Consider the following 22,227-nt stretch of genomic DNA (forward strand, 5'->3'; position numbering starts at 1 on the left):
GAAATAAAGACTTGTGGGGGGGCGGACATAAAAATTAAAGACATAGATATCTCTGAGTAAAAAACAACTTTCAAAAGAGTAAAATTTATATCACGCACTTGAATATATAATTTGTTGGAACTAAACTTAAAAAATAAATATGAAGGTTAATAATATTCACAAAAGTTTTCCAAACTCATATTTTTCTAATCCAAACCCAGAAAATCCTAAAATCTAATTACTTACTTTTCCAGACAGCATACAGGAACCCTGACAGGAATATCGAAATAAAGGATAGTGAATTCAAAAGGCACATCACACTTTTATTACAAGAAATATGAAAACATTGAATCATTTTCCTTCCATTTCACCACTGTTCCCGTTCTGTGTTTTTCTAAAATAAAAGTGTGAAAAAAGTTCCCGTCACATTGAAAGAGAAAGTCTTTCCAGCGTTCTGACAGACACAATAGAGCTTTATCCTCGTGAAGATTTTTATCACAGTTCATCTTTTGGGTGCGAGTCCTGCAACCAGTTTGTGTAGACGGCAACAGGATCTACACTCCAGTGCTTGTGGAAGGAGATGGAGTGCTGCAGGGTAATCCTCGTTCCTGAGTAGTCATCCGGTTGGGCCTAGAGGGAAAAAAAAGAAAAAAAGAAAAGTGGTTTCCTCTGTTAGTCTCCCAGTGGATGCAAAATGGTTCCTGTTTGGAGACTCTCATGACTAATAAATGTGTAAATTTTTGATTAAAATAGTTCATCACAATACTGTTGCAGTGGTTGTTTTCCAGTCACAAGGTTTTGAGTTTAAGCCTGAAAATGACCACTTATTAGTAGAAAAAGTTATGAAATTAGGGTCATGCAGAGAATCAGCTGATGGGACTTTCACATTTAAACATATTCCTCTTCACAACTTTATGGGTTTTTTCCCTATAAATAATACTCATTGTTCATTGAGGATCTATGCTATTATTGAATCTTGCAGGGAACTAAATGCCCCTATAATCTTGATTTTGTTGTATAAACTGGTAATAAGGGAAGAAGTAAACAGCATGTCATGGTCTATACCTGGTGGAACAGCGGACTGTGTGTGATGGGAACCCCAATGGAAGTGAAGCACCTCCCCAAGACCATGTCATCAGGAGCATCATCACTGTAGCAGCTGCAGCCACTGGAGAGCAGCATAGACACCGCTGTCCTACTAAGTACCATCCTGCACATGAACATACAATCTGTAAGAAAACGGGTTACTCCCCCGAAAGAAAGGAAGCACAAGATTTACTCAGACCTAAAGTCTGATGGGTTTGTTTATCTTTAATCTTTCCTCTCTGTTTAGATTCAAAATTCGTTCCCCCTTAATAATAAACACCTTAATTTAAAATCCAATTTAAATTGGTTTGATGTCCTGAAACACTTGAAAATAAGGAAGGGGTCAAACACTTTTTTCACACCACTCTATATTTTTCATCTTGAATAAGTACAATTCACGTCCTTCCTGTGGGTTTTCAACACTGCTTTAATCAATTCTTGTTGATTAAAGCTTGCTGTTCTTGGGTTTTAACCTTATTTTTTACCCTAAATTCTGAATGCCATCAAGTATTTAGATACAGATCTTTAAAGTTTACTTAAATTGGCTTGAAATTTGTTCTTCATTTTCAAGCAGTGAACAGTGCAGAAGACCATGTCCAGTACAAAAGACAAACAACTGGAAAACCCACACATGCACAAGGAGAACATGTACACTTCACACAGGTTAGCTTTAATATAGCCATGACAACATAAGGTAAGCTCGACTACATAAAACGGCATAATTCATTTTTTACTGTTGTGGTTTTTCCATGTTTCCTGCAAGAACAAGAGTTTTAAAGACTTTCTAATTCACAGCAATTCTGTGAATTATGTGTGGTGTGTATCAAAACTCTGTAGTAATTTTTTAAATTTTTAAACACCAATTACCCTCTTTCACCCACCTAGAGTGTCAGTCCACCTCTGATCCAAATAAAAATAATGCATACATAGACCAATAACGATAAAGGAAGACATGTTTAAACACTCTAACATATCAGCATGTCACAGTTTCTCTTCTACTTAAATAACATTTAGACAAGCTGATATCTTTGAGATGATAATACAGAAAAAGTATTATTTAAATATTTTCAAAGTTACAGAGCTCTAATAAATTTAATAAAGCAAGTAAGTGGAAATCATTGCTTTTTTGTTTTGTTTTTAGCTAAACTTTTACTTATTGTCAAAACTGATTTATAACCCTGAAAGAGTTGGATGTAAAACAATTTTTCATTCAACACAGAGGTTTCTGATTTTACAAAAAAATAAAATACATCTTAGCTATTGCCCATGTTTCTACTAGTATTTTGAAATTTCATCTTTGCTCCTGGTTTTTGAGGAAGGAAGGGCAATTTGCCATCAACCTGTTTTTTCGTTCCCTGCAGAGATTGTCCATCATAACCTTTTCAGGACACTGACTTAGTTAGTCCAAAACTTTAATGTTACTTTCAGTCAGAAATTTTTTTAGTTAAAACAGTTCAGCTTTCTCACCTGTATTTTGCAGTTCCCATTAGTTCTTAATGAGAAATCTGTATCGACAGCTTAGAGCTCTGCAAAACATCTGATCACTGCCTCTTTGTTCTTCCCAGAGAGTCGATACCGCTATTAAATTAAAGAAACCACCCGATTCAAGTAAGTAATCGTTTTTTTTGTTGATTTTTTTACCAAGACAGAAAAAATTTATTCATATAAAGTTAATGAACTCACCCCGCAGCAGAAAATCTCTGAGAACAGATTTTTCTTGGGCAGGTTTATGACTTAGCTGAACAAGTGACTTAACAAAGATGCATGATACAATCCCTTCAGATGGGGATTGTATTGGTCAAGTTAATGTAGCATTATGACTTAGAATAACATCTTCACATACCCTCCTCCTCCTGTTGTGTAGCTGTATCCGTTCTGCATCAGGCCATACCCATATCTTTCTCCCAGGCTCACTGCTTCCTTTGGGTTGTAGCATCGCAACAGTCGCCGCAGCCGGGGCAGACTAAAAATAAACAATAACAAGCACCCTGATGAAAACAAAATAAACCTCATGCATGCTCTGCAAACATTCAAAAGAACACATAGAAATAATAAATAATCTGCCAACAGAACAAGACCTTTCTCATCAATATAAGGAATTATTTACTTAAAACAAACCTCTATTAGTTGCTGAAAAGTTACTTTTAAGTTAGTTTGTCTTATTTTAAGTGTAATAAGATATTTGCACTGGGAACTAGCCCACAATTACTTGGTAAGATTTTGTGTTTTTGTATGTATATCAGTTTATGTAAATCATGCAAAAATGTTGCAAATCATAAACCGACTCCTATTGAACTCCTTATTGGATTCAGTAGGAATCAGTTTCTTCCTTATTTCAGTTGGGATATTGCAATAATAATGTCTAAATGTGAAGGAAGACTGCAATTTTATTTAGTTTATAACTAAAAGAAAGAAAATAGTAGCAAATGACAACATAACCATTTTAATCAAAAGTGTAATCAAGCATTTGAATTGTCTGTGAAATAAGACGCTTTCTGGTTATCAGCAGAAGCAGTTTTCATTTTGTTGTCACAAAAGAGAAGAAAGAACCACGAACAGTAATCATGATCAGTTGCTTGAAACATTAAGATAATGCAACAAAATCAAAATGTCTTGAAAACAGATGATGGGCAAATTTTAATTTGCATTGGTGATAAGAAAAAATTATCCAGAAAAAAAAAAAAGCAAAACCAAGACTGCTAGACATTAAAAGTCATGGTCTTAAATCATTTTTGCATACATGTATACAAGTGCAAGCACACAGAAATGCTGCATTTCAAATTGAGAGGTTCTGAGTTTGAGTCCAGCTCCTCCCACAACTCTTTTATGTGTGCCTGAAAAGCTAAAATATTTAGACTTCTAGACAACATTGAAAAAATATGTTTAAAAATGTTGATGTTTAACAGAGAAGTCATTATATTAATTTGACATTTTTTTGGAATACGGCTTACTTCTTGGTGTCTGATGATAAAAACTCATCTGTGTTACCTGATAAGAGTATCATCATCAACAATGACGAGCCAATCAACCTTCGGCACAGCTTCACTCAGAAAACGCCTCATGATGGCAAACGTCTTCCCACAGTGGCCTTTTAAAGAACAGGCAGACAGAAAGTTTGAGAACAGAAGTTGTCATGTTTTATTTCAATGTTATGCATACACATCGGTGTGTCACATGAGATGATTGTGACAAGAATTCAAGCTGGTGATGAGTGAAAAGAAGGGGAATGTGATGATCTAATGAAGATCAAATTTTACACTGTCTGGTGTTTTTAGTCACACTGCATCTGCTGTATTTTAAAATTAGATCGGTACTTTGTGATTTAATCCAAAGCATTAGATATTGATTTAAACATCTCATATATTCATCATATTAACAACCATCTCCTGAAACTAGATACACCCATTAAAACAACAATGTGAGTTTTATTTTCCATCTGAATATCCCTGCCATCCTCTACAGTGATCTAGAATATGACTCTACAACGTTTCCTAACAGATCTATGAATATGCAAATTAGATGGAGTCTCTCTCTTTCACCTGCACCTGCTATTCCATGATTTGGTTCAGTCATTATAAAACTGGTCTATGCGACACAGAAATAAGTTTAAATGAGTTTCAGCCATGAAGCTGCTGTCACAGCATTTATAATCTTACAACTGATCAGGCATAACATTATGGCCACTGCCTAATAATCTGTAAATCCTCCTTTTGCTTGACATCAACTTCTCACAGATGAATTAAGATCTCCAAATTTTATAGGCCAGGAAAATTTCCTGCCGTGCTCCTCAAACCATCCATGAGTTCTGACTGTTGCCATTTAACACAGATCCATCCTGGGACTGCGTTTTATCCGATATTGGCAACTCCAGACTGGGAACACCCCATAAAACTCAGAAATGTGTGTAATTGTCTAGCCATTGCTTTTTGGCCCTAGTCATAATGTTATGCCTGATTTGTGTGCTGTACTGTTTATGATATACATAAATGACATATAGCTCTGGAATAAATGAAGAGTCCTCTGCACTGAACCCTGTTGAAAACCTTGTGGTTATTCCATCAAATAATGATTTCTGAGTTAAAACATTAGTATTGTTGTTTCTAAATGAATACAAGCTTGTTTTATTTGCATTATTTGAGGTCTGAAAGCACTGCATTTTTTTTTCGTTATTTTGTTACTTCTCATTTTCTGCAAATAAATACTAAACTTTTGCTTGGAATTTCATAGACTTGTTGTCAGCATTTCATTTTACTCAAACATATACCTATAAAAAGTAAAATCAGATAAGCTGATAATTTCAAGTTGTCTCTTAATTTTTTCCAGAGCTCCATATATATTTTATATTGCATGTTTACTGAAAATAGGGAATGTAAAATTTACTGTACCAAGTATAAAGATGGGGAAGTAACATTTTGCTGTTATATGTTTTTTCTATAGTCAATAATTGCCTTGTCATCTTATTCTGAACCTCTAAAACACCCCCAAAAGTGACCAAAAATGTATTATTTGAATTAATCAGAAATATAGTCAGGGCCCCTCACAAGCGTTTGGTATGCTGAGGTGATTGAATATTATCTATGTTTAAGCAGAGTAGCTACAGACTCGGTAATATTTACAGAAGTTTTACAGAAACGCTCATATGTGCAATATGTGTGGTGTGTGCAGTTTTTACATGAATGGATTTACAGAAATATGACTGTTGGCTTGAATAAAGTTTAGATCAGATGGTAAAGTATCAGAGGAAATTCTGAAACATCATTATTCACATGTCACTGTAAGGTAGAAATGACTTATGGTTTAACAGAAATATATATTTAACCATTTCCTTTAAGTGAAACTGAACAGTATGAATCTGAACAACTTGAAGTAAAAATGTCCTGTGGTTAGTTTGAAATCCTTTGTGAAAACTTGTAACTCTCACTTCAGTTTTTTAGTTTGTTGTTAGCACCTTATACGTCTCAAGTGACTAATTAGATACTTTCTGTCTGTGCAAATTAAAAACAGGAGAGGAAATTTAAAAAAATTAAAAATTAAAATTTAGTACACATGCATACTGCTGAAAAGGACCCTGTGGCTGAGACATCACAAAAGTGGAGACAGCAATTACATTCCAGTGCTTTTATAGTGTGTCTTGTGTATTTATTTAAATCTCAGATGAGTAAACTGGTTCGTTTAGTTTAGCCACAGATCGTAAAAGACAGATTGTGAGGAAATAAAAGAAAAAATTAAAAGGGCAAGGTTACAACAATGTATAAAAATGGGAAGAATAGTGAAAAGGACAGAGGTGAACAGCAGCTGGCACCTAATCTCTTCCCTTCTGTATGAAGGGACTAATCCTCAGAAGAATGGACACTGATGGAAGTGTGCTAGAATCAGTAGAAACTCAGAGAAAAATGTTTCTCTATTTTTCTCCGTGTGGCTGCTTTCATCCATAATTTCTGGATGTAGTACATACTACAGTGAAATTCCATAAACTATTTCCTCTTCATTGTGTGTCTTTTTGTACATAATTATTAATTTACTTTACATTCATTCAATATGACTATTGTTTAAACTTGAAATTCTCATTTAGGGAGAATCCTGATTTTCAGTGGTACTGAGGTATACACACACAAGTATACAGAAATGGTGATGATTGTAAATCACTGACTTTGGAATGAATCGAGTTTAAATAAAAACACAGAATTCAATTATCAGCATAAAGAGTTAATTTACAATTGTATAATGAAACTGCAATACAAATGATATAAATGGTGAACAGATGTGGTCCCAGAGGAGTTCCATGGGATACACCTTTGTAAACAAAACAAAAACTAAACATTTCCTGTATTAAAGAGGTAATTCCCAGACCAAAATAATTAAATGTAAAGGTTGTTGTTACAAAATGTGAAGGTGACAATTGGTGTTAAAGGAGCTACTGGTGATCAGTGGCAAAAGTTTTTTGAATGTAACACTTTGAACACCAGATAGACACAAAAAGTAACATAAGAAGGGATGAAAAGCAGATGATGAACTTCAGTTTGCACTTGATAGTACCCAGACCCTGCAGGTTTGTGCTTTTGCACCTCACAGAGCTAGCCACAGGTTTTGAAAAACACAGTAGTAATTTTTCAGTGAGTTACATCTTCCCATTATCAATTTTCCATCTCTTTAGCCAATCAGAACTGACTATTTTTCTTTTTATGTTGCTTTCCTTGCTTGCAATAGCTACTGGAAACATACATGTGTTTTTCCATTGGCTTCTCTGCCAGACAACATTGAATAAGCATTTCGTAGCTCTGTATTTTGACTGTTCATGTCAACCTCATTGTTTCTGACAGCAAGGCAGATGAATTTGTCTTGCATGAAATAACTCTTCCATATGTGTTCTTGCTGTTGGCTTTTATTTTTATATGTATGCTCTGTGTAATGACTTTATCAGGCAATTTCTGTTTTTTTCTAAAATAACAATCCAACATTCAAATATATACTTCATTATGTGACTCGTTTTTTTTTTTATTGCTACTTTCATTTAGTTGCTAATGTTGTAATTCAGTGTCTAATGCAGTGCTCCCTAACATTCATTCTCAGGCCCCACTGGCAGCATGTTTTAAAAGTGTCCCTGATCCAGACAAATAATTACATTACCTGCTCAGCATGCCGTCAAGTCCTGCAGAGGCTTGCTAATAACCCATTTATAGTGTTCTGCAGCAGGTAAACATCTACCAAACTCTGGACAGAACGTCCTAATGATGAGGGTCAGCAAGTCTAATAAGCTGAAAGTCGAGGCTAAATATTTTAAAAAAGGTTATTTTGATGACATTGTTATTGTGAGGCCTGATGCCTGTGGCTATCAGAGTAACAGTGCTGGTAAGACAAACAGCAGAAAAGAGAAAATTGTACTGTTTCAAACTCAGTACGGGCCTGTAACTCATGAGTAAGCAAGAGTTATAGGCCCAAACACAACTGAAAAAGAGGAAGTGGTAAAAAAATTATGATAGAACTCTTTGATGTTCATCTTTGTTTACAGTAAACAATAAATGCAGTGAATAAGTTCACCTCTCTCAGTATTGGGCACTCCAAGGTTGATAGTGGGTATGGAGGCATCAGTGACATCGCTATAGTACTCTAAATAAACAGCGTGTTTTTCCCAGGTGGACTTCACTACTGGTACTGTGAGGAAGCAGAGAAGAGAAGCAAAAGATCACCATTAAACTCAGACATCAACCTTTTGGAACTACAGAGTCAAACAGACCTCTTTCAGGGTTTCCCCTAGAAAATCTGCTAAGTGGTGGAAAGGGCACTGGGGCCGCCAGCCAGTAGCGCACTCTGTTTATGTGTTCAAAAATGTTCAAATTTAACAGGAAATTTGAAAACATGACTAGATAGTTATGTTATTGGAATATATATACTTACTATACTTCAACACCAAAAAAGGCAATCAAAAAAAAATTATATATGTATATATACAGTATATACCTCTCTCAGTATTATTAATGAAGTAATCAGCCAGCGGATTTTGAAACAAGCCATGATTGGTTGTTTCTGACTCAGTGGTGTTTTTCTGCAGTTAGTCCTGGGAGCACTGGGAGGAGGCGGAGGAGCTTTATTTCTTGTATGCTTTTGAACCTTGGATACTATGAGTTACAACATTTAATTTTCCCCTGGGATCAAAGTGTTTTTGAAATAAATTGAATAAGCTTTATCAAGTTGCAAGTGCGGACAGAGAGCCAAGTGCATGCCAGAACAGATGTTGAACAACAATGTGTAAATGCATCAGTCTTTGTTCACAAAGACAGCGCGATTGGTGCGTCCCCCCTCTAACCCAGTTCAATGCATCAACTATAAACCTAGCTTAATCCGTCTTTGCTTTCACTATTACTAGTGTATTCCATCCATCCATCCATTTTCTAACACCCTTGTCCTTAGTGGGGTCGGGAGGGGTGCTGGTGCCTATCCCCAGCGTACGTTCCAGGCGAGAGGCGGGGTCACCCTGGACAGGTCGCCAGTCTGTCGCAGGGCAACACAGAGACAGACAGGACAAACAACCATGCACAGCACACACACAGTCACACCTAGGGAGAATTTAGAGATATTACTAATGTATTAAAAACCCTATTTTAAAACAATCGACACTTACCACGTCGGGGGATCAATAAAGATTGGCGCCGGCGAGGATTGTAATATGCTGGAAGAAACAATGGCTCTTTAGTGGCTGAAACCAGATTAATGGTTGCCACTTTAAAACCAAATTTGTCAAAGTGTCTCATTGAAAGGCTTGCATCCTTAAATCATAGACTCATAGAAGACTGCTTTTAGTTAAGGGATAGAAAGGATAATGCTCTCGCACTGCATATTAATCTGGATAAGTGTATGATCTACATGATTAAGGCAACAAGATGATGACTTTCAATTAGAGTTAAATCAACCAAACTACATTTTGATCCATTACAAGAGGAACCAATTTTGTATTCATTTATTCCTAAACACATCTCTGTATTATCAAAATGTGGAGAGGACACTGTGACATTCTGCTATGCAATTCTAATAAGCTGAGTTAAAAAAAAAACGCACAAAAAAGCAAATCTCTCCACTCTGCTTCTGATTATGTTAATTGCTGTAAAATAGCCTGTCGGCTCATTTTAACCCGAAAAAAAAAAAAAAAGACACCAGTGTTTTGGATGATTACACAAGCAGCTAAAATTTAAGCAGAAAATTTAGATGAGGATGTAAATTTCAATAAGCAGCCTGCACCTGACTGAACCATTTAGCAACAGGTACTAAATTAACAAGTGAAAGAAAAGAGTCCAAATTTAGGTCATTGGAAGCTATTCACCTGTAACCATCTTTAAAGAAAACAGAACTGTTTGTGAAACTTAAAATATTAAATACAGTGCCAGGTAAAATCAGTTTTGTACTTTAGCTACATTTCAACCTTAAAGTTCGATTAATTTTACTGGGATTGTGTGTAAATGGCTAGCAACAACAAGTGAAAGGAAAACCTAGCCTTGGAAAAAAAAAATGACTGAGCCATTGTTAAATCCAAAAATCACACAGGGCTTAAATTTATCAAACTTTGCAAACTCAACTTAGAAAAAATTTTAACCCTAAATGGTAAATTAAGCAGAGCTTGTTTAAACATACCACAGACATAAATGCAGACATTTGGTAAACAAATTAGCCCAGTTAGGTGTCAGACCACTAGATGCCGACAGAAAGGTACCAATATAATATGTGGTATGTGTAGAATATGCATCAGCAGGCATTAGTGGAATACAAAGGCTTTGTGTCTGAGATGCTTTAACAACAGAAGTAGTTAGAGGTACACGATGACACACTGTCCAACAGAAGACATCCATCACAGATTTAATACTCACCTCGCACTGAATGATACTTTTCACAAGTTTTCACAGCAACAAATATATTATTCTTTGATACAGGATTCCCCTGGAACAGAAATAGAAAGACTGTGTGTTTTAGCAACAAACAAAATTCTGAAAAAATATACATATGTTTACAAACTGTAGGCATTCAGTGATTTTTTTAAAAGCCTCTAGTTTATCTTTGCTCTCCAACTGGACAGAAAAGAACTGTTGAGAGAAATTTGTATCACTGCATACAGTTTTAACATATTTGTTATCTAAGGAAACGGGAGAAAATTAAGCATAATTTCATTTTAAAAAAACAAAATAAAAAGTGGCATGACATTGGCAACAGGGTGAGCAGGACGTATACTTTCACTGTGACCAATAAGTCACAACCGAAAAATATCAAAACACAATGATCTTGGAAAAATCAGTGCCAAACATAATTTCAAACACATTCATACCACTTGAACTTCTACAGATTTGTCTCATTAAACTATAAGCTCAATGTATTTTACTAAGATTTTATGTGACAGACTGACACAAAGTAGCAAATAAATGTTTAGTGGAAAGCAAATAATGAGGAGCATTGAGATAGTTTGGAAACAAACTCTTTTTTTTCACTATCTCTACACCCCTTAACAAAATTAATTACCCTTTTCTGTAATTTAATTTCAAAATGGTGCAGCTGTTCAGGGAAAGCCTCAAAGCTTTATCAGAAAATACCAGTAAGCAATTATGAGATACTTGATGTTGGTCTAACACATAGAATATCATTAATGTTTTTGAGGTTTGCAATAGTAATGTGAGAAAATATGAAAACATCCAATGTGGTATGACTGTTGTATGTATGACTTAACAAACCTATCCTGGCATATCTTCTTTATGCAGACATTTAGTTTGTATTATCACAAACAAAATCAGGTATATGAGGATTTTATAAATCATTCATGGTTTACAGTTTAGCAGTTCCTAATATGTCTGTTTTCTTTTTAAGCCCCAATATCCATATCATAAGACTACATTATTTTTTTGGTCCAATAAACATTGTTGTTTTTTTACCTTTGTCCTAAATCAGCTAATCTTTGCAGCCCTACTAGGTTTTGTTATTTACTAAATGCTTAGTACATAGTGTGCTTGGGGAGCTGAAAGTGTTTCCATTAGAGGAAGCAGCAAAAAAATATTCTGCATAAATAAAACTTAAAACAATGGCCTTCATGCCATTCAAAACAAGTATTACTGCCATTTATGTTGTTTGTTTGATTACCTTCAATATGGTTCAATAATTTGGTTGCCAAGAATATTTTTGAATTATTCATTTTCAGGAGGCTTAGCCCAATAAACCCTTAAAGTTATTTCTACTATTTAATCAAATTTATTTATTTATTTTTTGTATTCTCTTATATCAACATATTTGTTTATAATCAAAACAGGAGTCTCACATACACAGTTGGGCAGGTAGTTTGTGAATTTGGTTGCACAGTTGTTTTTTGTCTCTGTACAAAACTCTGGAACTGTGGTCAGCTTTGGTCCTCTTCCTTCCTCCCAGATAAACAAAGCAATCTATAAAAAAGGGGAAAAGAAAATGTGACAAAATGAAAGATAAATGTTGGATATTTGGATAATTAGTTGAAAGAGTGAGAGTAGATTTTCACGTCATCTAATGGTAGCAAATGTTGAAATTTACAGAAAAAAAGTTGGAAAAATGTTCTCTTCCTCACACATGCACGCTCATTAACTTTCTCTGAGTCGTCTTTTAGGTCATTGGAGATTTTCAAATTGGAGAAGACTTCCAAATGCAGAACATTTTTAAAAAGGATGGCCTGCATTTCAATTAGATTATTCCAGCACAGTTTGCTACGTGCAAGAAATAATGTCTCCAACTAGTCTGGAAATCAAGAAAGTAATGTTCTTCATTTTTACTTGAAATGTCTTTGAAATTTCATACAAATTAAAATCCAAAAGCTGTACCTAAGTTCATGTTAAAAAAAACTAAACACCTCAGGTGTAAAAATTCCCTTAGGGTGTCTGCATATCACAAGTCCCTGCATTGCAGTTTAAGGGATGAAAATACTTTTGCAACTACAGGAAACCATCCCTACATGTTGTCTTTTTTGTTTGTTTTGTTTTGACAATATAATCAATATATTTTCTGAATATACAGGCTCCTCACTAAAGCCTGACAATGATGACACATGAAAACATATGAAAACATAGCTGTTTTGTAGCAGATAAGTTTTAACATGCGCCATGAAAACATAGAGGTTGACAAAACCCCCATCAAACCTCTAGAAGTGGTTTTGAGTACCTCGTGTGTCAAGTCGATGGTAAAATCCGACTTCAGATTCTCAGACTGAATCCGCTCTGCCAGTCTGAAACACAAAAGAGATTATGCAAGCTTTACTGCTAGAGGAAGATGAAACCAGGCAGTGAAAGGCACAGAAAATGAATTAATTAAACAGAAATGAGCTTTTGGAGGGGGTTAGCTTTCAGCAAATCTGAAGGTTGAGACTGCATCCAGTAAGTGAGTGATCTATCAATAATTTAATAGTGGTTTTGATGAGTAATGTGAAGAATTTATAAGCACTCACTTTTTTATTTTTAATTGATACTCATAAGGTTGTTAATTTTAGAGAAAAATAAAATAAAGAGCTTAATGTGGCGGAAGAAGCCTGGAGGAAAGGACTGGAACAGGTAATTTTCACACATTTTCAAACACGACAGACTAGCTCACACACCTTTGGTGCAGCGCGGCACTTAAAGCCCAACCAACTGCTGGGTCAGGGTAACCAAAAGAAGTGGGGTCTTCAGAAAAGGCGTAATGGTGAACAATGGAGGGTTTGTTGTCATGGAGACGCTGACCCAAAAACCATTCCTGTAAATAAGAAAATGGGAAAAAGATTTTCTCAGTTGGTTTTCAAAGATACTGTCTGTAATCCACATCCAGTCTTTCGTCGATAAACAATAAAATAAAAGTCTCACCTCTTGAACCGGATATCTTTTAAGAACATTTTGCAGAACATGCAAAATAACCATCGTTTCCTCTTCTATGAACAAAAACCAGGATGCCGATTCTCCATAAATAGCAGAGAGACTGGAAAGATGTCCAGGAAGTTAATAACTTATTCCCTAAATTTCCCACACAGGAATATTTACAACAAAAGTCTGGACAATAAAACATTTGCGATTTTATGACTTGTTTAACATCGCAATTGGTGCACTAAACACTCACAGCGGAAGAACAGGAAGAATGCTCCAGTTTCCTTCATAATCTGACAGCTCATGGAGGAGAAGAACCACTGGAAGCCCCTAAGTGGATTAGAATAAACAGATTGTAGTTCTTAAAAATAATTGAATGTACTTGGAATATAAAGTGTATTAACTTTCTTTTGAATATACAACCTAAAAAACTCTTTTTATCCTTAAACCATAAAAATAACACAAAGAAGTACATGTAGTGCATAAACTATATAAAAAAACAACAACTTTTGAATCAATGCCTGACATTTTTAGACGTGCATGTCCGATTTACCACTAGGAGGTGCTGTTCTGCAAAAGAGAGTGGCGCTGTTATCCAAAAGTTGTAAACATTTTTACGCAGACTGTATTTAGCATATTAAAAATAAAAGGTTAGTTAGATTTAAAATTTTAGGCTTATTGTTAAAAAGCAGTGCACCAGTGGCTTCAGTGTGAGAGTAGATGATTACAGAGGCCTGATGATTAAATGAGCAAACATTCAAAATGTGTATTTACTTTAATTTAGCTCAATTTAACTTTAATCTGTTTTTCCCTAAAATTTGTATAATTTAGATTATTTAGAATCTAAATTATTATAGATTAACCTTTGAACTAATTTATTAATATTTAAAGACGTCCTATACAACAAAATAGGTCATCTATATTTTCAAAAACAGGTTATCATTTATATTTTCATCAGTAACGCTATTACCATTATGTTCCAGGAAAAAAAAATACATATGGATTAGCAATCTGAAAAAGATGAGGTCCAAAGCACGCATAGGAGCCTCTGGTGTATTCCTGTACAACTGACTATATATCACAGAAAGGAAAAATCATGCACAAATAGACAGAATTTTAAAAGAAGCAAAATGGCCACAGAGAAAAATGTTAAAAATGAGCAAATTCAAGCATGAAATAACCTAATAGTGATGCAATTAATCACAAATATACAGAAAAAGAGGTGTAGAGTTGACAAACTGAGAGAAAAGCAACAAAATTAGATGAAAAATTAGTGCAGCTAAAATGTGACAAAAATAAACAAAAAGCACAGAAATAAATGCAGCCCTCTACCCCTGGCAGATTTAGGTTCAAATGAATTTGTTAACTTTAGTAACATGTTTGCTAGAAGTAATACTAACATACTGAGGAGGCCCAGGAGGAATCTAATAGACTTTAAAGAGTTGGAGCTCATCACCAAAGATAAATCATCAAAATATCATACTATCAGTGGAAAGACCATAAAAAAAGCTACTCAGCAGGCATGTAAAGGGTTTAGTAGCTCTAATGTCACCCTTTTTCCTATTGAATAATGAGAAGGGTAAGTAATATTTCACATGCCTTAAAAAAATTAAATGTAGATAATTTTTTTTAATTAAAACTTATTTTATATTGTTCAGTTGTCCTCTATAAGATACCCATCTTGTTTCCTTTTAAAAACAAACTTCCTAGTTAAATGTTAATAAATATATATACCTAAGTCTACTAGAGGTATGAATAATATTGAACTCATCTGTGAAAAACATTTTTCCCTTCACTCTACATCTTTGGATTATCTTTGTAAAGTTTATAGACTAAGCAGAGACTTTGTGGGTTCACTTTTAGTTTCCAGCTTTAAAAGGAATAAAAGACATTTGAACTAATCCACAGTCTTTAACAATGAAGCCTGTAGTCAAGTCTGAGTGAATTACACCTGAGAAGTAAACTAAAGTGTACAGCAGTCAGAGAGGAGCCATTCAGATATAAACCAGTGTTCTAAACTCCCTGTCCAAAAAAGAATGAAAAAAAAAATGACATGTTGGATTAAATCATATGAACCGAGCCGAAGCTGAGATATTGTCTTCTAAATTGACCCACACAGCACTTAACATCCTTTCTCAGCAATTTCTTAATTAAGAACATCTTTATAGTCTGCTTCTGATGTGGAGCTTTGAGCCAGTTATGCTGTCATTTGGACCGAAGCTACTATATTTGATCACCTTCCTTATAAAATGACTAATGTGGAAAATCTCACAAATCTTCTCCCAGTACCCATTTATAGGCCTAATTTTTTATCAGAATCTGACAGAATAATGCATATGCAGCTAAATATGGATCTAATAAATGACTGAACATTGCTTTCCCATCTGATATCAATCACTTAATCTAAGCCACAGACGACTCTTCACTCTAAGACTTGGATTTGCATAAAAAAATGAAAGTTTTCAGACTCCAGAGATTGCCAACAGACATATGACAAGACAAAACAAAACGACACCAGCGAGTACATCTGGTTACGTGGCTTCAAAAACTGGAAGAATCCAATAGCAGATTATACAGAGCACTACTTTGCTCTGTATATTTCCATAAACACATTGCATTTGAATCAGCCAACCTCCGATTAGGTTACCTAACACACTGGAGGAGAATGAAGAGACTACGTGACGATAAATAAGCATTTTGATATTTTTACTCATTGGATTTTGAATAAAAATTCAACATTTAAGCAGCTAAGCTAACCCAAGGTGTCGGCCTCCTCTTCGTACTCTTGACAAGCAGCAAACATCTGTTTGTAGCTTTCAAGTTTACATTGATTTGAGTGAAAACAAATTACCTGATAGACCATTTTATTTTAAAAAAAAAAACATTTTTACTTGGCCTTTGGTGCAAAGATTTTATCATGTTCCAACTGAACAAGTAAGACAAGTACGAGATATACATTCGGAAGGAATAATGGTTCATAATTTTTAATTTACATGACTTGGTTTATGAGTGCACAAACACATGAGGACTAAATGATGCGGCTGAAAAGATGCAGACCAAAAACGTTTAATTACAGCTGGTAAGGCATGAATAATCTCATTATAAATCAGTGAGGAGATCTTTGTTTCCTTATAAATGATAAGTTGATATGCTGTGCATATTTTAGTTTCAACATTAACCCAGTAGTTTCACAGCCCTTTAAAAGGAAAAAAAATATATAACTATATTAGAGAGAAAGTGTTTGTCACATTTAATGCCTCTTCAAAATTAAAACAAACATCCAGTTAAATTTGTCAGTAAATGAACACACAACGCAAAACCTCCTCTACAATGGAGAGCCCGTCAAGAAGAGGCAGGTATTACATCTTGGAAAAGCGACACAGTCTGTCAAGGCAACATGTTCACATCAGATGTGCTAGTCGTGAGATTCTCAGCACGTCTCTGAGCACTTCTGGAAGATGTAGCACCCATTACCGCCGCGAACAACTCTGTAGGAGAACATGAAAGGTTTCCCCTTTTTCTGCATGAAAAAATATTCCTCCAGGCAAGAAAAACTTTTTCTAGCACCTTCCACTCTTTATTTATGCACACTTCCACCTGGCAAAGTTATTAAACAGCATGGGAAGGCATTTGATTGTTATGCTGAGCTTTTTTAAAAGCAAACTGCTCAGTCAGTCAGATTCTGGCTGCCTCTAGTTCAGCCTCCAGTACTAATGCAAAAAGCTTTGCCGTTATCTTTGACAAGGATGTTTCCTTTAAATACCATATTAAATAGGTTTTTTAGACATCTTTGTTTCATCTGTGCAATATTGCCAGTCTATGTGCTGCAACTGAGTGATGCTAATCTTTATTATCAGGAAGCCCAAGTGAGCCAAACGTCTTCAGCTTCTCCAAAAACTTATCACCAAAGATCTAATTCTCAAAGGATTTCTTAAATTTTAGCTCCTTTTTATTGTGTTTGTTTGCTTTGGGTTTCTGCTAATCCTTCCCAGACCCCCAATTCACTGATACTGAGCAGCAGATGGCCGAGTTTACTGAGCCAGGTTCTGTTACAGGGTTTCCTGCTAAAAAGGAATCGTTATTTTCCACCAAATGCTTCAGAATGAGAGATTACTGGACTTCCTTGGATAATGTTTTAGTATTAGGTTTTAAAAATACACTGTGGTATCATGTGAGCATTCTTTAATATGTTTATCCACAAAGGATTAAGTGTTTTGCGATAATGCTGCCGCTAGGGGGTAGTATTGTCATATTGAGGCTGTATTTTGCATCTTTTCACCCTGCAGATATGATTTTAGAGTCATCCTTCTGCTGGTGTGAGACAATGCCTGTTACACATTTAGAAATACATTTCTGACCTGGCCCCAGATGGTGTGCCACGTTTTCTTTTTTTCAAAATTAGAAGTTACCACAAATGGCATTGGGCTGAATTTCTTGTTTGCATAATATTGCATAAAGATAAATTGAATTTCAGTCTGTCTATATGATTGGTCTGAATTGATAATGAATGCCTGTATAAAACATTTTTCTTAATATTACATTTTTGTAAATTATTGTGATATAAGGGAAAATAAATTGAACTAAACTCAAATAAATTTCTTTAGAGAGAAGCACAAAAAGTTGAAACGAAAAAGTTTGAAAAAGTGGTACAGAAACGTCTTTCTATATTGACATAATTGTTGTTGTTTTGACATTTCACTAATGATTACTTATTTAAATTAATTTATTATGATGGAAGTTCATCATGTCATGGAGCTTCTTATTTAAACTGCAGAATATTTTAAAGAGTGGCTGTGTTGACACCAAAGTGATTCTTGGTACTCGCTATCCCTGAAGTTCAAGTCCTGTTTCTCATAACCCACACATTCTGTCTCAGGACGAAGTTGGTGTGTAAATCACCAAAAACATATGGTTCTTGAAAACAAAAATCTCAGGGTTGTCAAAGTCAATCACTGCTCCCAGTAGGACGCCGTGTAACAGTTCTTTGATGTTCTTACAAACACATCACTTGAGGCAGAAAGGTTTCCAGCTGGCAAACCATATTTATTGTTTACAAGCTGAAGTGATTGTAGACGACACCACCCCACCGAGAGGCTACAAGATTACAAAAAGAGTTTGTTCAAGTTTCAGAAGTGAAATGTAAGATTTAGAACTTTAAGACCTATACAAATTACAAAAAAAAAACTAACCAATAAACTAGTTAATGGTTTATGTCTAACAGAAGTGAAATGCCATGTGACTCAGTGCTTTTCAATTAGATTATTCAACTTGAAAGTCTTTCTCAAAGGAGAACATAGATCAGCATGTTGCAACAAAGTGGATCCCATACACAAGTACAGGTGAGCGATGTATTAATTCAAATTATTAGAGCCTTGGTTTTTCAAATGCCTTATGCACCTCTGTTATGTTTTACCCATTAACTCAGTGAAATTAACTTCATACCTGTTAGCCAACATCTTAAAACCTTGTTTTAATAGGAACCATCAATAAAATACACTTTTCTAATGACAAAAGAACTGTAAAAAATTGTGAAAAAATATTTCAGATTCCATCCCCTAAACTAGTGAAAGCTGATTTCGATTTTTTTTATTTAAGTCATTAAATCTACAGCCATAAGTTTGTCATGTTTTTCGGCTGTCTTATGTCAAAACATTGCGCAGACGATCGACTTAATTATTCTTAAGCTATGTAATTTTGAATTAAGAAGAATTAACTAGACCTTACTGGATGGTGTTTAAAAGAATATACTGATTTTTTCTTTATGCCTTTGTCCACTTTTTTACCTTTTATTTTAAGAGATAACATTTTATATCTTGGAGTAATTTTAATGTGAATGCTTTGATCAAAATTATATTTTACTTCAACTACAGAAGGAAAATATTTTAATGGTTTCAACACAAACCTGAAGACCAAAAATCAGAATTAAAATGTCTTGCAAAGCAGAATCAGCCAAGGCAGCAGCAATTAGTACATCATGACACATATAGAAATTCATTTTTCACTGGATCTTGTAATAAACATCAAAGCACCCACAACTTTTTTGTTACTGAAACTGTAGGAGGGATGCATAAATATCTCAAGCAAACATCAAGTTCTAAACTCTGAGTCCTTAATTGCTCAAAAAATATTACCTCCCCGAGATTAGCTGCATCCTGCAGAATCTTTTCCTTCCTTTGGTAACCACGTTGGGCGTGGAAGGAGTTCTTCTGACTCTGAATCACTATTACCAACTCCTCCAGCACTGTCCAGAAAAAGTGACATCCAGAAAACAAAAAAAATAAGAATATTAAATTCCAGGTTTACTCTCATTCATATTTAGGCCTTAAAATATAGCATGCAGACACAGAATAGAATAGAATAGAATAGAAAAGAATAGAATAGAAACCGCTTTTAATGTCTCACTAAGGAGAAATTTAGGCATAACAGCAAAATCAGATATTAAGGTTCACACAAAAAGTTCTTAAAGTGTTAAAACAATATATAAAAACAAGATTAACAATAGCATAGTAATAATATGCAGTACAAGCTATGACATAAAAAATACCGTGCAGTTATTAGAAATAGAAATATCAGACTGACGATCCAAGAGATGTGCAACAGAGTCAGATTACTTTTCAAAAATATAATGCAATGTAAAATATGAGGAGTATTTTATGAAGTCCAATCTAACTTTCAGCAAGAAAAGCTATCAGCCTATTCTTTAAATCCTCAAGCTAGTCTTTGAGTTCCAAGTTTCAAACTTATGGCACAGAGATTTTCATTTAAAATCTGCCACCCTAGGAAAATAGAAATCTACAGCAACAAAACTTCAGGAGAAAATTAAAATGTTGTTCATGCTCTCCATGAAACTGATTTCATTTTCTAAATGACTGTTTACTACAAAGCATCAAATCACTTGGAACTAAACACCACACTCACCAGCAGAGCCCTGTGCAGGCTGATCCTCGTGATTTGAAGCCTGCAGGGAGGCACAAGGAAACACATTAGGTGTGACACAAACCACAGTGTTAAAAAAAATGTGCATTGGTAAGTTACTTTTACTAAATTAATGTCTGGAAATGAATTTCTATCATAAACATTTTTATAATTCAAAAATCTGGCAGAAGAATGAACTACCTTCATCATAAACTTGAAAAAAATGATATTTCTGTTTCTTGTATTAGGAAGCAATTAGCACCAAAATAACTGCACTTCAATAAACAACTACAATAAAAACCATTGGGAGCTAATAATGACAGTAGTCTATTTAATTTCAATTCAAATAACTTTCAACTTACAATGTACCATATGCCGTACTTAATAGTAGGTGTAGTTTTAGAGCACCATGCTTTTAACCATGCTTCTGCTAATAAGGAAAGTAACAGTAAACCTTATTATCAGTGGAAATATTTTGAACTGACACCCATCATACTAGTTCTCGGTTAATCTCACTCTACTTACCAAGGTGACTGGCTTATATATACATATATGGTTTTTTTTTTACTAGTACCAGAGTACAGGGGCTTTAATACACATGTTGACCACACTTCTCACATTTTACTTGTTTAAAAAGGTGCAAAAACTCAGGGATTAATGGTTTTGTGAGACATTGTATCATCATCAGTTTTAAAACAATGCTTTAAAAAGAAAGTTTATTCAAATTCAGTAACAGGCACAGCATATTGACTACACTCAAAGCCTCGAATGGGCAAAAACCCCATCAGCAGTAATCATTAAATCTTGAACCTTCCACATGGTTTTAAAATAAACATCTAGTAAATTCTTGCAAGCAAAGGAAATATTTTCAATGCGTTTAAAAAATAATGTCTACAGCTATTAAAATGTTTAACGTTTATATTGATATTTTTTATATATATTTATAGTGATTTAAAGGGAGGAAAAAACCCAAATATATATTTAGAAATATGCAAAAAATTTGGCGTTAAGTTTTCAATCACTACAGAGGAATAATTTCCTTTTTTTATATCATAGTAAAATTAAAGAAAAAACTACAATTCAATCAACAATACAGTGAACCTTTTGAATGAATTAAACTGATAAGAATATCCCCAAAAATATGTTTCAGACGTCCTAATTAAAATTGGAACCGACGTAGTTTAACGTTATTTTAATAGCAACTTTAACTTTGAAGTTTATATCAACGCCACTTCCGCTCGTTAGCCGACAGGCTACCGAAGTGTTTCCAGCTTGGTGTAGCGAGTTAGCTAACGCTGACTGAGTGCAATTACAGCATTTACTGCACTTACCGAGCCAAAGAAAAAACACAGCGACCAGTTCACAGCCATTAACCACATTATGCTGAGACATGATAGCCGTGGCTGCTGCTTTACCGACCGGGGACAGGCTTACATCATTCCTGAGCTGTAAGGAGCTGCCGGTCCACTAGCCTGTAAAGCGAGGGTTAGTTACTGCGACGTTGTAGCGGCCTCTAGTGTACGTTGTCATATGTGAAAATCACTATAGTTCAAGTTTGAATGCCTTGCCAATGAAGCCTCCGACTCCCCTCGATGTTTTTCACTCCAACGGTGATTGATTTCAGCTGCATTCAGGCGTAATATACAGAAAGTGAAAAAGAATAATTATAAAAGAAAATCATTAAGCTTATTCTAAGTCTGGCGTTTTGACTTGAATACATAGAGAAAACGTTTCTCTATTTAATGGGCCACATTATTCTACTGCAGTGATAAAGGACTGTGCTCCCCAGCTATGTAGGATTCTGCAGCACTTATAAAACTTTGACCTAACCAAGTTCCTGTGCTTTGGAGGACATCCGACCTGCTGACCTACCATCACACGTTCTAAAATTCCTGGAAGGTATTGGCCTCTCTGAAAAAGAATT

General features: G+C 34.8%; 1 protein-coding gene across 2 annotated transcripts; it reads right to left on the reverse strand.

The window, feature by feature from the left end:
- Window positions 1-281: 281 nt before the first annotated feature.
- b3glctb (beta 3-glucosyltransferase b) lies at window positions 282-21,794 on the reverse strand. Of its 2 annotated transcripts, XM_032577339.1 has the most exons (15): window positions 21,635-21,794; window positions 20,307-20,346; window positions 19,520-19,629; window positions 13,642-13,718; window positions 13,392-13,503; window positions 13,148-13,284; window positions 12,718-12,781; window positions 11,856-11,972; window positions 10,422-10,491; window positions 9,185-9,232; window positions 8,104-8,217; window positions 4,054-4,153; window positions 2,909-3,028; window positions 1,045-1,189; window positions 282-609 (listed from the first exon to the last, which is right to left on the reverse strand). In XM_032577339.1, exons 1-15 carry the CDS (start codon window positions 21,680-21,682, stop codon window positions 475-477), a joined length of 1,437 nt encoding a protein of 478 aa, XP_032433230.1. In that variant the 5' UTR covers window positions 21,683-21,794; the 3' UTR covers window positions 282-474. The 2 variants fall into 2 exon arrangements, with proteins under 2 accessions (XP_032433230.1, XP_032433231.1); XM_032577340.1 differs by lacking the exons at window positions 8,104-8,217; window positions 9,185-9,232.
- Between the last annotated feature and the right edge of the window lie 433 nt (window positions 21,795-22,227).

This window comes from Xiphophorus hellerii, chromosome 11 (genome assembly GCF_003331165.1).
Source record: "Xiphophorus hellerii strain 12219 chromosome 11, Xiphophorus_hellerii-4.1, whole genome shotgun sequence".
NCBI classification, from domain to species: domain Eukaryota; kingdom Metazoa; phylum Chordata; class Actinopteri; order Cyprinodontiformes; family Poeciliidae; genus Xiphophorus; species Xiphophorus hellerii.